The sequence below is a fragment of the Dermacentor variabilis genome, chromosome 3, assembly GCF_050947875.1.
Source record: "Dermacentor variabilis isolate Ectoservices chromosome 3, ASM5094787v1, whole genome shotgun sequence".
In the NCBI taxonomy this organism is placed as follows: domain Eukaryota; kingdom Metazoa; phylum Arthropoda; class Arachnida; order Ixodida; family Ixodidae; genus Dermacentor; species Dermacentor variabilis.
The window spans coordinates 107,660,778-107,674,068 of NC_134570.1; the positions used below are offsets into that span (position 1 = coordinate 107,660,778).

The 13,291-nt window shown below is 49.0% G+C and overlaps 1 protein-coding gene across 1 annotated transcript in view; it reads right to left on the reverse strand.

Annotated features, from left to right (window-relative positions):
* Positions 1-708: 708 nt before the first annotated feature.
* Positions 709-13,291, reverse strand: part of org-1 (T-box transcription factor 1) — a 116,508-nt gene continuing 103,925 nt past the window's right edge. The window contains exons 7-8 of the mRNA XM_075686113.1: positions 10,777-10,919; positions 709-3,271 (exon numbers count right to left, since the gene is read on the reverse strand). Coding sequence (XP_075542228.1) covers positions 2,892-3,271; positions 10,777-10,919 — 523 coding nt within the window. The 3' untranslated portion in view covers positions 709-2,891. The remainder of the gene's footprint in view (positions 3,272-10,776; positions 10,920-13,291) is intronic.

Here is a 13,291-nt window from a genome sequence, read left to right on the forward strand (position 1 = left end):
TCAAAGAAAGAAAGAAAGAAAGAAAGAAAGAAAGAAAGAAAGAAAGAAAGAAAGAAAGAAAGAAAGAAAGGAAGAAAGAAATAAATAAATAAATAAAGAAAGAAAGAAAGAAAGAAAGAAAGAAGGAAAAGTAAGTCAGTCAGTCAACTTTTTTTCTTCTTCTTCCTGGTTTTCCTTCAACAGCAACGTTCCTGTGTATGCATTCATAAGGCTGCTTCGCCGCATGCTTACTCACGTGCAGGTGAAACAACCTTCTCAGTAAACGGCGTTCATATTTTGTACGCTGGACAAAATATGAGTACAAATATGAGTATAAGTGTGCTCGAGTTCACACGTCGAGATAAAGAGCCTCGTGGAGGCGTGCCCCGCAGGGCCAGTATAGCTGCAGACATCAGGTGCGTTTTTTCGCGAACGCGCAATGTCACTGTCGCTGCGTGCTGAAAGAACTTACAGGAATAGTTGGCTTCGATGTCGAGGAGTCAATATACGGTGAACACTAGCGGCAATGGCAGCTGTGCACGTCGGCTTAAATAATCAAGCTACTTGGCGTTCCATCAAGAGCTCTTGGAGCCCTTCTTTACGTTCAGTTTTTCTTGAGCCAGAAACACATTTCAAGAGTAAACCAACTAGCCCAACGTCGCATTATTTCGAGAGGTAATTCGCTTCTGCAGTAAAACGTCATGTGACTCAACACACCACGCAGACGGAAACATAAGTTTATTTCTTATTTGATGGCTCCTATTATGTTAAGTATTATGTTAAGCTAATATCAAACGCGCAGCACTTCGTTGTGCCCTCCCGCTATAAATTTAGAGCACTGTATAGCAATTGCTCAGAATGCACTGCCCATGAACTGCATGCCGAACTCACATTAAACCTCTTAGGCCACGAAAACTACCTCTGTCTTCAGCCACGTTCCCTAATTCTTACGCGCTCTGCCGCCTCGCGGGCAAACCAGAAAAGGCGAGCTGATGCTTTGCAGGGCTCGTTTGGGTGTCGCCCTATAGCGACTCACGTCACAAAGAAAAGTCGGGAGAAACAGCAGCGCTGGTGATCCCAACAAACTGGCCGTTAGCTGCCCCCTCTGCCATCAAGACGATGAGCACGTGGAGGCGTCACACTTTCCGGGGATCGAGTTGCCCAGCTACTGCAACTGTTTGTCGTCGTCACGTCGCCCGAACCAATGTCATCATGCAGGACGAAAACGGCGTGCAGGCACGGCTGAACGGCACCTCGTGTTGCGGCACTTCATCTCTCGCTGTCTTGGAGGCCGCTTTGGACATCCTGTTGTGAACACCGTTGGTCACTCGGTCCCCTCGTATAGACCTTAAGGCCAACCCCCTCAATAGAAACGTTATTACTGCAACTACTTCAGAACAGGTCGACCCCGAGAAACCACAGTACTCACGTTTACGCAATGTACACTTTACTTTTTTTGCAATTCAAGTCTGTACAATCACAATAACATTGTTACGGCGATGGGAGCGACAACCGGTACACGTCCTCGTAACACGTGTGCCTCAGAGATTCGCGCCATCGGCGGTACACAGTGTAAACCAGTACGAATTACTGCGCGCATGCGGGGGCACCGAAGGCACGGTATACCGACTGATAAGGCACAATTGCGCGGGGGCTGCTAGGCCGCCAGTAACGACGCTGTGATACCCAGCATTCTTTGCGTCGGGGCAGACAAACGAACATGTAGTTGAAGGCACCGACGGGTGAGCATAGCATACACATCCAGTTCATTTGATATATTATTGCACTTTCGTCCAAATGGCCGTAACAAAGGCGTGGACCATCGATATATGCAGTGTAAAGGCTAACTATTCTATTGCACAATTCGATTGCACACGAAACAAAGGTATGGGAGGTCGGTAGGCACAGCGGCATCGTGGTGAAGTTTGTATTACCAAGAGTGAGAAATCGCGCACTAGTCGCGTATATATCTATCACAAAACAGTTGCTACTGTTTCCGAAGGTTGATTCGACCTAAATTCACGCAGGCACTGCAACATATACATTTTCCACCGGTGCACTACAACAGAAGTTGGCATCGCAGTGAGAATGCAAGGGACGAGTGCCTTGTGCCCACTGGTTAGGGAGGTAGAGAAGATGGCCTTCGATACAGTTATTTCTGTACTCCCTTTTCGCATGCCAGCTCACGTTAAGTACTCGAATAACGAATTTTTCTAACATCCTTACAATGCGGTTTCGGTATCTGAAAGCGACGAACTTAGCGCACTCGACAGTAGTGTGAGGTCGCAAGACAGCAACGTTAGGGTGCGCGTAGATAAATATCCACATGTGCAGCTGATCGAAAATGCATGCCGCGTGACCTAGATAGCATTAGGAAATGCGCAGTGAGGTACTGATTCTTTAATAAGGCCGCGTAAATTAAGCAAGGCGCATATATGCATTATATTCGAACTTTGCTCTGCTAATTTAACCACGTAATTAAAATCGCACAGATTTCTATTTTTGCACACGCTTTAGTCGAGATTTATGACGCCAGAGAGTAAACCGAAAACAGTCTGGAAGAAAGGTTAGAAAGAGCCACATCTGATACGTTTTCCGGGGTTCTACGTTCTTATCGCTGATTATATAGCAACGCCGGCTATGTCGTCTTTACGAAGAGAAGGAAAAAAAATGCTAACGCTGAAAAATGTTCTCGGGATCTTTTCTATGCTCTGAACGCCCAGTCTATGTCGACCAACACAATAGTAACACGCGTACGTCCTCAACGCTCTGAAAGATATCTGTACATTGTGCCTCTCGTCCCTTTTGTCACGTTGGTCATACAACCTCTGGACGGACTCGGAGAGTTCTTAATTATTCTCAAGACGAACACTCCATTCTCGTTTCTTTCGTTCGGAGCCTCCTGCGGGTCGTCACCGCGTCGAATAGTCGTATCCCGTCGTCTGCTTCACTCGGGGCTGATAGAGGGCGCTGTAGGCCTGAGCCCCGGCCGGAGCCGCAGGGTGGTGGTATCCGGGGTAGGACGCTGCCGCAGCGGCTGCCGCCACGGCTGCGGCTGTGGCCGGAGTCGGCGGAGGAGCGGCTGGTCGGCCGTAGGGCGACGTGCGCGACTCCATCTTCATCTGGTACACGTAGTTGTCGTAGGCGGGCGAGTAGCCGCACAGCTCGGTCGGATACGGCTGGCTCACGGGGCAGCCCGCGGAACCAGCTGACGACGACGAGGACACGGGGCCGGTGGCCCCCAGCACGCGAGAGAACAACGCGCTGTTGCTGAGTTGCTCGACGTCTTCATCTGCGCCAAGAGGAAACGAGGAACGGAACATATTAAAGGAATGTCGCATCAGCATAAGCGTGGGCTCCAAGATCGGAGTAGTGAGTCCTCCCATAGAGTTTCTCACTATAACACCTAGAGGGAAATCTGGCGCCACCGTCTATGGTAGTTTCTTAAGGGGGCACCGTGCCGTCATGGGAATGACGGTATATGTGTCTGCGAGGCTCGTGTTGGCTGGTGTTGTAAGAGGCTTCGTCTAAAACGTGGATATGGCAACATAAATAACGCGTTCTCAAAGTAAAATCTTCATGAAATGTTTCCATTCACGCATATTACATCTTTACTCACCTACAATACATGACCAAGCGAAGAAAGACAAGAACGGACGACCAACTGTTTCAAAGCGAGCGCGAACCTTGTCATCCGTCCTCCAACTTTAGCGGCCCACTGATACTTTTTACGTAACATATAGTCGTACACGCAATAACAAGTTCTCATAGTTAAACAAAACATGTTTTCGCGTAATAATTAAGCTAAAACAGCTTTTCACGTGCTGTTTTAGTAAAAAATGAATCATTGTGACAGACGGAACAGTACTTGCCAAGCGCGTCTTCAAGGTGTCCTGTCTCTCCGAGAACGATGCCAATCCGAAGTCACAATATACCGGCATTCCCATGCATACCACAGCGCAGCAGTGCCAGATTTCCCTCTAGGTAACGTATACATATATAGTGAAAAACTCTATGAGTCCTCCCCCCCTACAATCTCGGAAGCTGGGGTATAAGCATTTTTCTACTAAAATTACTAATCGGCAATCCAACGCTGAGATCGTACAGATATACCGTGGCAACCTTGTGTGATTAAAGGGCATTAACCGAACTAATGCTATTCTCCTGTATCGCGTACGCACAGTGTCAGCGCAAACTCTAGTTTGGCGGTGCAAGACAGGACTTGGCCCTTCATCGTCGTGTGTGCATTGTGAAGGTCTTGGTCACACTGAACATTATACAGGGTGTTTCAGCGAACACGTTCACATTTTTAAGAACTACCGGTGGCAGATAGCACGATTCTAGTCTATGCATTGATCCGCCTGCATGCAACTCCACTGGCGGCGCTCCCTATCAGGCGAGCGTTGTGAGACGCCTGGTAGATGCTGGGACGCTGTTTCTCCTGCCCAGCAGCAGAACTGACTTGCGTGTTCTGTCGCGCCAAACATGTCGCACCCACAGTCCATAGTTCACGTGCAACGATAAACCTTGCTCTCGCTGTCAATGCTTCGACAACCGGGCGAAGCATTGATAGTTCTCTTGCTTTCTTTTCTTTTTTTGTTGATTTTTTTGTTTCCACTCCCACCTGGAAAGCGGTAGCTGCGGACGGGAAATGAAATGGCCAGCCTCGCGCGTATTCGGCAGCAGAACGCCGCATGCCGCATTGCGGGCACGATATGATGATTCGGCGCTGCTGTCAGTATACGGAAAGCTTGAGCGCACGGTGCCCACCACTTCGAGCAACCACTAAAATCATCATGCCCCGCACTTATCGAGCGATAGCGGCGCGAGCAGCGAAAACACCGAGGGCGACGCTAGTCGCGCCTGAGTGCGAAGTGAAGCGACGACCTCGGCGCTAGCAGACGTCTCGGGTAGGGCCTCCCAACAAGGCGGAAACAGCCAGGCGCGGTACCGAACCGAACCCGCCGGTTCCCTCCCCCGCAAACGCCCTTTCCCCTTCCCTCGACAGAGACGGATGCGAGCTCGCCCGCGAGCTCGCCCTAGCCGGCTTCGTCTCCGAGGCGCAGGAATGCGGCTAAGTGCTCGCTTCTCTAAATGGGCCCGCCGTCGGGGCCCGAATCTCTATAGCCGAAAACGCCGTGCAGCGCGAACGCGTGCACCACTTTACCGTAGCGACGAAGGAGCGAGACCGCTGCTCTCGATTCCCACGTGCACCACCACGTATACGCTCGCACGCGGTTATCTTCTTCCTCCGGCGCGCTGATCGTCGGCGTCAAGAAGCAGGAGAATCGACAAGATTGCTGAAAACACGGCCGGACAGGAGCAACTGCAGTATACTACATGCGAGAGTGCGCGCATGCGCGACGGTGGGGCGAGCACCGAAAGAGAGGAAAGGGCCAATGTGGAAAGGAGGGTGTTCCACGATTGTCGGAACGCACGTTCCGTGCCATGCAGGCACACATGTTTCATCGGCAGCGGGCGAAGGTCAAATGAAGGCTGCGGCAGCGGTCTTTTATAATGACCCATCCGTAGCGTTTTCGATGGCACACAAGCAGGCAGGAAGAGTGAGTCTATCGGGGCAAATAACGTTTGTAGATCGATTTCACTCAATTTCACCGAACGCGGAATGAAGCCTGGGGCCGAACAATATGAATTCAGTGAAAGTAATAATTAAAGGACATTGATGCAACCTAGAAATATACGTAACGGAAGAAAACTGTCTTGGGCTTTGCGTTAGAGAGACGTTAAATGACCCCGAAGCGGTAAAGTATTCTGCGTTTACTTCGATAGAAAACGTCGGATAACAGAGTAGAAATTGAAGACAACGTGCTTGAACTTTAGCTTGTTGGTGCTGCTTCAAGATGGAAGTACACAGCGTAAAAAAAAAAGCAAAAAAAAAAAAGATTGGCGGGATGAGAAAGAGAAGAGACAATGCGTTTATTTTATCGTCCAGTCTTGCAGCGCCTTGTCATGTACATTTATTGTGGTCTCATTTCTCTTTTTTTTAGCCTTGTTTTTTCTGTCATAGTTTCTACCTACAATTATGCGCCTAGATCGCAGCGCCAGTACGTTACTACGGTGTTTAGAATTCCAAAGCGTTTTCACTCGTAGGCAACACAATTGAAAGAACACTGCGAAAGGTTCGAGAAGGCAGGGACAGCCTCAAAGTGGCCGGTGATGTCTCAATTGCTGTAACTATTTTTTTACCGCATTAGTAAAGGATGGAGCTGAACTAGAGGTTGGTCAGAAGCAGAGCACACGCATTTTGGGAGACGAAAGGAACGTGGCTCGTTCTAACACTGGTTCCGCGACGCCCCGCGGTTCCAACCGAGGGTTCGACACAATAGATCGCGAGAGTTATTTTCTACCTCCGGAGACCCGTTATTCCGGGGAACAAAAATAAAGTCGTTCCTCCTTCCTGACCTCTTTTGTCCAGCTTTGAAGTATATGGCACGCGAGTGAAAAAGAGCATGTGTCTGAGGAAGCGAGAGAGAAAGAATTACCGGAAGAAGTCAATAAAAAAACAACAATGAAAGTCCCACTTGTTGGCCTCATTCACACACAGCGGCAGCCGCAACCACAACCGCAGCAGAGGTCCTACGCAACTCGCCCTCCCCCCCCTTTTTTTCCCCTCCTTCCTCGCGCTCCGGACGCGCGCTTCCTCGGCCGAGACGAAAGGATGCGGCGTAAATTACGCGATCCGGACGTATACGCTAACGGTCTGGAAACAGGCACTAAAGTAACGACCGGGGCGCACCACTTTTTCAAGCGGTATATACGACATCCAGCTCTCCCCTTCCCATGCCTCCTCTCTCTCTCTATTCTACTGCCTGCAACCCCCCGCTCCTTCCTCAACGACTCTCCATCTCCCCGATCCCTCTCTTCCTTGCTCCTTTACTTCGTTTTCCCCCCAGTTATTAATTGTACCCTTCACAGGCTTCTCTTTCCTTCTCTCTTTTTCTTTTCTTTCTATCCTCTCCGTCTTTGCCGTCTCCTCCATCTCGGCTGGTGATATACACTATACATGGCGCACTGAGCGCGCCGATTGGGCGCGTAAAAACAGAACACATTCATCACGGGCGAGAAAAAAAAAAAAGAAACGAAAGATAGCCCCGAGAAAAGAAAAGAAAAAAAAAAACGATGGAGGGAAAAAGGCACGACAAACCGGAGTATGGCTCATACTACACACGTGGAAGAGTCGAGCGCTGTGCCGCTGTGCCAATGTTAGCATTCCAGCCGAGGACAGTTTTCTTGCATGCTTGCTTTCTTTTTTTTTTCTTTTTTTTTCCTGCTACTTGTGTTTCAGTGAACGCGGGACGTGGTGCTGCTCGCGGCTTGTTGCAAGGAGGAGGAGGAGGAGGAGGAGGAGAATCGTGAAGGAGTGGCAGAACGAAGCGGTAAAGTACAGGGGAAAGCGGGGGGGGGAGGGGGGGGTAGATGTGCCTCTGGTCCACTTCGCGCGAGTGCGGGCGTGTCAAAAAGGCGAAGCGAAAGGATTCGTTTTACAACCGACAGCGTGCTCGGTGCCTCACCGGACCCTTCGCGTATATACAGGCCCCGATGGCTCATGTGTGTGGCGTGCTACCATACTGCTGATTTCAAGGTCGCTGGTTCCAGTCCCGGCCGCTGCGGCTGCCTATCAAAAGGGGCTGCGATAAAAAAAAAATCATAGACGTAAGTGGACGTTAAAGGTCTCCATTCGGTTAACGTTACGTCCGGGGCCGTCCGGGGCCGTCCAGCGGGCTATGAACCATTGCCGAGTATCTCGGAAGATTTTCCTCGGGTGATAGACCCTTGGCAGCCTAGCCCCGGGCACCAACAGCAATAACCGTTGGACAAATAAAAGTTTATTCCTATCCTATCCTATCCTACGTCCGGGGCCATCGGCAATACTACGTATATCGTGGGAGTTGCTCGTGGCTTTATATATAAGCACGATATTTCCGCCTGCCTTTGTCGAATTGACGCTCTTTTTTTCTTTTGCTTTTTTGTTTGCTCTCTTGTTTGTTGATTTGTTCCGAACAAGAGGCGTTTCCCGCCAATTCTCGGTAGTGCGCGGTAAGAAAGACAGGCTAAGATCGAATTGCTTGCTATTCCCAGCCACCCCGTGACGTCGTCAATGTTGGCCACCTTAAACGCTACCAGTTTTCGTCCACTAATGTTACTGTATATGGCTCCCGCAGGGAACCATCTACATTAAGTCTATCGTCCACATAAGAAGCACTAGCATGGCGCTTCCACGGCGCACGGACATTGTTAGAACGCTGAAAGCAAGGTTCAAGAAGACCACGAGTTTGGGGGTGAAGACGACGACGTTGTTAGGGACTTGATCGGCTCTGCCTGTGTTTTGTGCATAACTTGTAAACAGATTTCTCTGTTTCTTTAATCCTTGTGCCTCAATATGCCAAAGGCGCCACGTAATAGGCACAGTTGTGACGTACTCTAGAGTATACACGTGAGCGCACTATGGCGTCCTAATCACTATACACGGCACGCACTATTATGCACTTATAGCAACAATAACAACGCGTATGAGTACATTTCCGGTAGTAACGGCGTTGCCCCGGAAGGTGGCGCGCCACTCGCCCGCTTCTCCCCTTCGTCTCGTCAAGAGCATGCCGAGCGAATGAGTGCGCGGTGCGAACGGGGTGCGATAACACTATCGCGTTCCACTCTTGAAGGCGAAGCTTAAGCGTCCTCCAATTTTATTTTATTTCACCTAATTATATAATTAGTCTTATTAATAAACTTCTCAAATATTATTAGATGAAAAGTGTCAATGAAAAAATCACATGAAAAACTCCCGATACAGCTTTCTGTTGCTTAATACCTGCTGCATAAAAGTGATTTTCCGAGCGTGAAAGTAGCCCGCGAATACACGCAAAATCCCTCGTGTGGCCATGGCAGCACGATAAATTTTGCGTCTATTCGCGGGCTTCTTTCACGCTCGGAAAAACACTTTTATGTAGCACGTATTGAACAAGCGACGGCAAACAACATTACCTTGGTTCTGTCCAGCTACGTGACATTCGCATATTTTTAAACTCTGGCTAAAGTTACCTGGGACACCATGTATATACATTAACAAACTTGAATATAATGGAAAGGCGGGAAGGTAAACTTCATGACAATTTCTGGTTTGTTACCCGGCGCGGAGAGGGAGTGCGGGGAGGATTTAGAATAATGGAGGAAGAAGCCGAAAAATAAGAAAATGCAGAAGAAGCAGGGTGGTGTATCCGTTGTATATATCCCATTAGGTTGAGTGCAATCGCATAAGGTAGAAATGCAGTATACTCAGAGTCCGCAGTGCATATTTATGTACCGTATAGAAGTTACATGGTTTAGAGAAGTCCGTTTCTTCGACTTAGTTTTCTTATATACAATCCGCTTACCGTATGTTAGTCTTTCTTTCTTTTTTTGTTTATCCCCCCCCCCCCCCCGTGAAAGCTGTAGGTCAATAATGCAGCGCGCGGCGCATCCGATATACCGCTGCTGAAAACAAGGATTTGTTCTTCTTCTTCTTCTTTTTTTTTTCTTTTTGAACGCACCGTGCAAAAAGCTCTCCAGCTGCTGCACGGATCACGCCTTGCGGCATCACCTCGACGCTGCAGTTTTCACAGCGCTCTGCATGCTGCGGCCTTTCGCAGCGCTTATTCATCATTCGCCGGCGGTAGCACTTTGCCGGGTGGGAGAGAGAGAGAGAGAGAGACCCGGGAGTCTTGGCTGCGGCCGAGCGCGGAAGCGTTTGCCACCGCGGAGACGGCATCCAGACAAGAGGGCTCGATTTATCAGCCCCGAGTCGCCCCCGTGACGGTAGCCTGCAGCTCGTTAGTGTGGCGCTGTTTTCAGTCGCATCTTTGTGTGGGTGCGCGCACGGTGAGGGAGAACGCGCGGGAAAAGCCGTGGAACACACACTCGCTGCGCTCACGATGGGCCTGAGGGTATGTGTATACTATAGTTATATTATTTACCATACCTATACTGCCAGCCAGCTGATACTTAGAAAGCCGAGGCGGCAGCGATACATCAGCTGCTTTCTCGCAGCCAATTCGAAAACACATAGCAGGAGAGTCTGCGCCACAAGTTGGGTATAGTTAAACGTGAAATAAGTGTTGCTCTCCAAGCGGTTATAGGACAGTATACCACTGTCGAAAATGCACGGTTTGCTCATAGAAACAGCTCGTTTCCCGGGCTTTTGTTAAGAGGGTGGGCGGTATCTAAGATGAGGTTTGGGGCTTGATGATCGAAGGCGCGTTTTTCCTAAAGGCGCGTCGCTAATTCCCCGCACTTTGGGACTTTATTCGGTACGTCACGACGACGGCGAAAGTGCACCTGGAGTGTCCGTATATATTTGTTGTCGCAGCAAAAGCTTTACTGTAACTTTTATTGATAATTTTTATTGTAAATGCTTGCAATAATACCTTTACTTCAAAAAAGAAAAAGAGCGAGGAGGTTGCGTTGCTTGCACTTTGAGCCAGAATGTTTGGCAATATTGGACGAACCGTACGCGCCCCCTTCAGTTTGGCAATGAATCGACGGCACATGTCTCAGACACGAAAAAATAAAGGAAAGAAAAATTCTTAGCAGAAACATATCATATTGTTGAGGTGGGCATCGGATGGCGTATATGCGGGCGCAAGCGACGTATGACTTGCAGTCCAGGACGCGTATCAGAGCGATCGTTTCGTTTCCCGATAAACTTAGTGGGCCGTTCCACAGTGTGAAATTGGAGGTCCTTTGGGAGCTATAGCTGTGTGTGCGCAAACGCAAAGGAACGGGTGTTGCGCATGCGCTCACCTTTCTCGGTCTTCGTGTAGGCTCCCCCGTGACCGACGCCATGCAGCAGCTGCTGGATGGACTGCCGTGGGTGGACCTTGGGCATCTTGACCGGAGGAAGGTGGTGGTGACCCAGCATCTCAGCGACGCCAGGAGGGACGCTCCTGCGCATGCGAAACGCGAGCTTATATGTAACTGCGCTGGAAAGGAAGATGTGTGAGTGTATATATGGCCTGTGCGGGACCCAGCTGTATGCAGGCTGGATCCTGTTCCTCCCTGCTGACAGTGAATTAGCATTAATTGGAAAACGTGTTTCAGAGTCTTAACATGTATGCCATCATTCGCGTTGCCATCATTCGAGTTGAATCCGCCATCGTACTGTTCACTCGGATCTGCGGTCGTCTATATATGCATCCTGTACTTATTCCACAAAATATGTTTTTCCCAGTATGAAATATCTGTTTTCCTATAATGTCATGTGTATGCTAAGTTGTACGGCATTAATGTTTTCGATATTATAATCAACAGAAGACTGGCTTAAAGCGACGGGGAACTGACTGCACAGGGGCCGGGAGATAATCGGGAAATAAAAAAATAAAGATAAGCCGACAGATATCCCGTGCCCTCTGGGAATCAATGTTATGCGGGGCAGTGTGCGGGCATCCTACCAAGTTAACGAAACGACCATGAGAGCACCAAGACGTAGGCGGCTGTTTCATGACCTACGTACATGACACGAATGTCATGACCTATCATTTATGTTCGTCATACACTCTTGTCAAGTTGTGTTAGTTTTTGGTACGTACGAAGACGTAGCCGGATGTTTCATGACCTACATGACACGCATCTCATGACATTCGTGTAATGACCTATCATTTATGTTCGTCATACATGCACTCTTGTCATACAATGTCAATTTTGTGCATACCAATTAAGCTGACTAAACGACAGTGAGAGCACCAAGACGTAGGGGCTAGACAGACATGTCAAAGTGTCAAATGTTCGCCAAGAGATACTTCGCATTCAAAAAAACAAAACAGGACTATAAGAGGTGGAAAGGGCGACGCGCACAGTGCTGTGTTCATAGAGTTACGTTACGCCGTTCATAAGAAATCATCGGCCTGTGCTTTCTCTACCACCATTTGGATGGAAATATAGGCATTCTTTTACGAACTGTTTAAACGATGTCTCGCGTATCTGGACCCCGCAAATTTTGTTTGGCTCGTCAGACGAAATACTCGGATTTAAAAAAAAAAAGGCAACCAGAGACGAACGCGCGCAAGTACGCACTGACAAAGTGTCTCGTCCTTAATTTGCGGGGATTTCGTCTATCTCCAACAGATAACAATCTTATATAACGCAGCTGTTTTTCAGGAACATCGTCGCACCCTTAGTGCACTATATAACGTGGTTTTATAGGAACGTTCTTTGAACCTAGCAAGATTTACACTCGATGCCTCAACGGACGGCGCAACCGCCTCTAAAGACGGGACAGCCGTTCTTTTCCTTCTTCCCTCATAAAATTGCGGCACTATGTATGGGTCGTATTTTAGAAGCGGAAGCCGCAGTCGAGACCTACTCCCAACTTCGCACAAGATATCACTTTTCATGGAACAGCTGATCAAGGAGCGCGCTAAACGTCGCCCACGCGGAAGGGCTTCTGCTTCTGAACGCTGCAGGATACGCGAAGCGGCGTACATAGGCCACCAAAGAAAGAAAGAAAGAAAGAAAGAAAGAAAGAAAGAAAGAAAGAAAGAAAGAAAGAAAGAAAGAAAGGGGGCAGGGTAGGGGGCACTCGACGGTGATAGCGGGCTTGTGATGTCGCCGAACAGTTCCTCCCCTATCGCGCCAGGACCTCTCGAGCACGAGAGTTGATATAGCGGTCTTTTAACGACCGCTTTAAGAGCGCTTAGCCCATGCACATAAAGCTCGAAGACGTAAAAATAAGGCAGGTCCCGTAACCCTCAAAGATGCCGTCTTCGCGGACAGATCGCGACTGTTTGGCGTATAGCAAAACGCCACAGCTGTCATTTATATAGCGAGCCCAAAAATAAGTTCTATGCGAAGTGTTGCTGCGGAAATGCGAGGCACATCTATATAGCGCACGAAGGAGGACGAAGGAAAGCGCTTGATTTGCACGATGAAATTCCCATAGTGGCTATACGTACTATATAGAACACCAGCTAATGTGGCCGCGTCAGTGGAGCTTACACGGGCCGTTAAGCCATGGGGACCACATCACAAGGAGTGGCCCAAGCCTAATAAAGATTTAATTGATGCCATCAACGTCGCACCCTCACCTCGCGCGTTTCCCGCCACCTCTCACCATCACCTCAACACCCACTAGCAACGGGCCAAAATCAAATGAGTGCTATTTCTCTCTCTCTCTCTGGTTGATTCAAGTCGATACTCTTGCTGAAGCCCAAGTTTGTTTTGTTACCATTCTCTCGAGCTTCCGTTTGATTATAACGTTGCACCACTTGGAGTCACGAACGCCAACCAATTTTTGGATTGGAGGGAGCCACAAAGGAGGAGT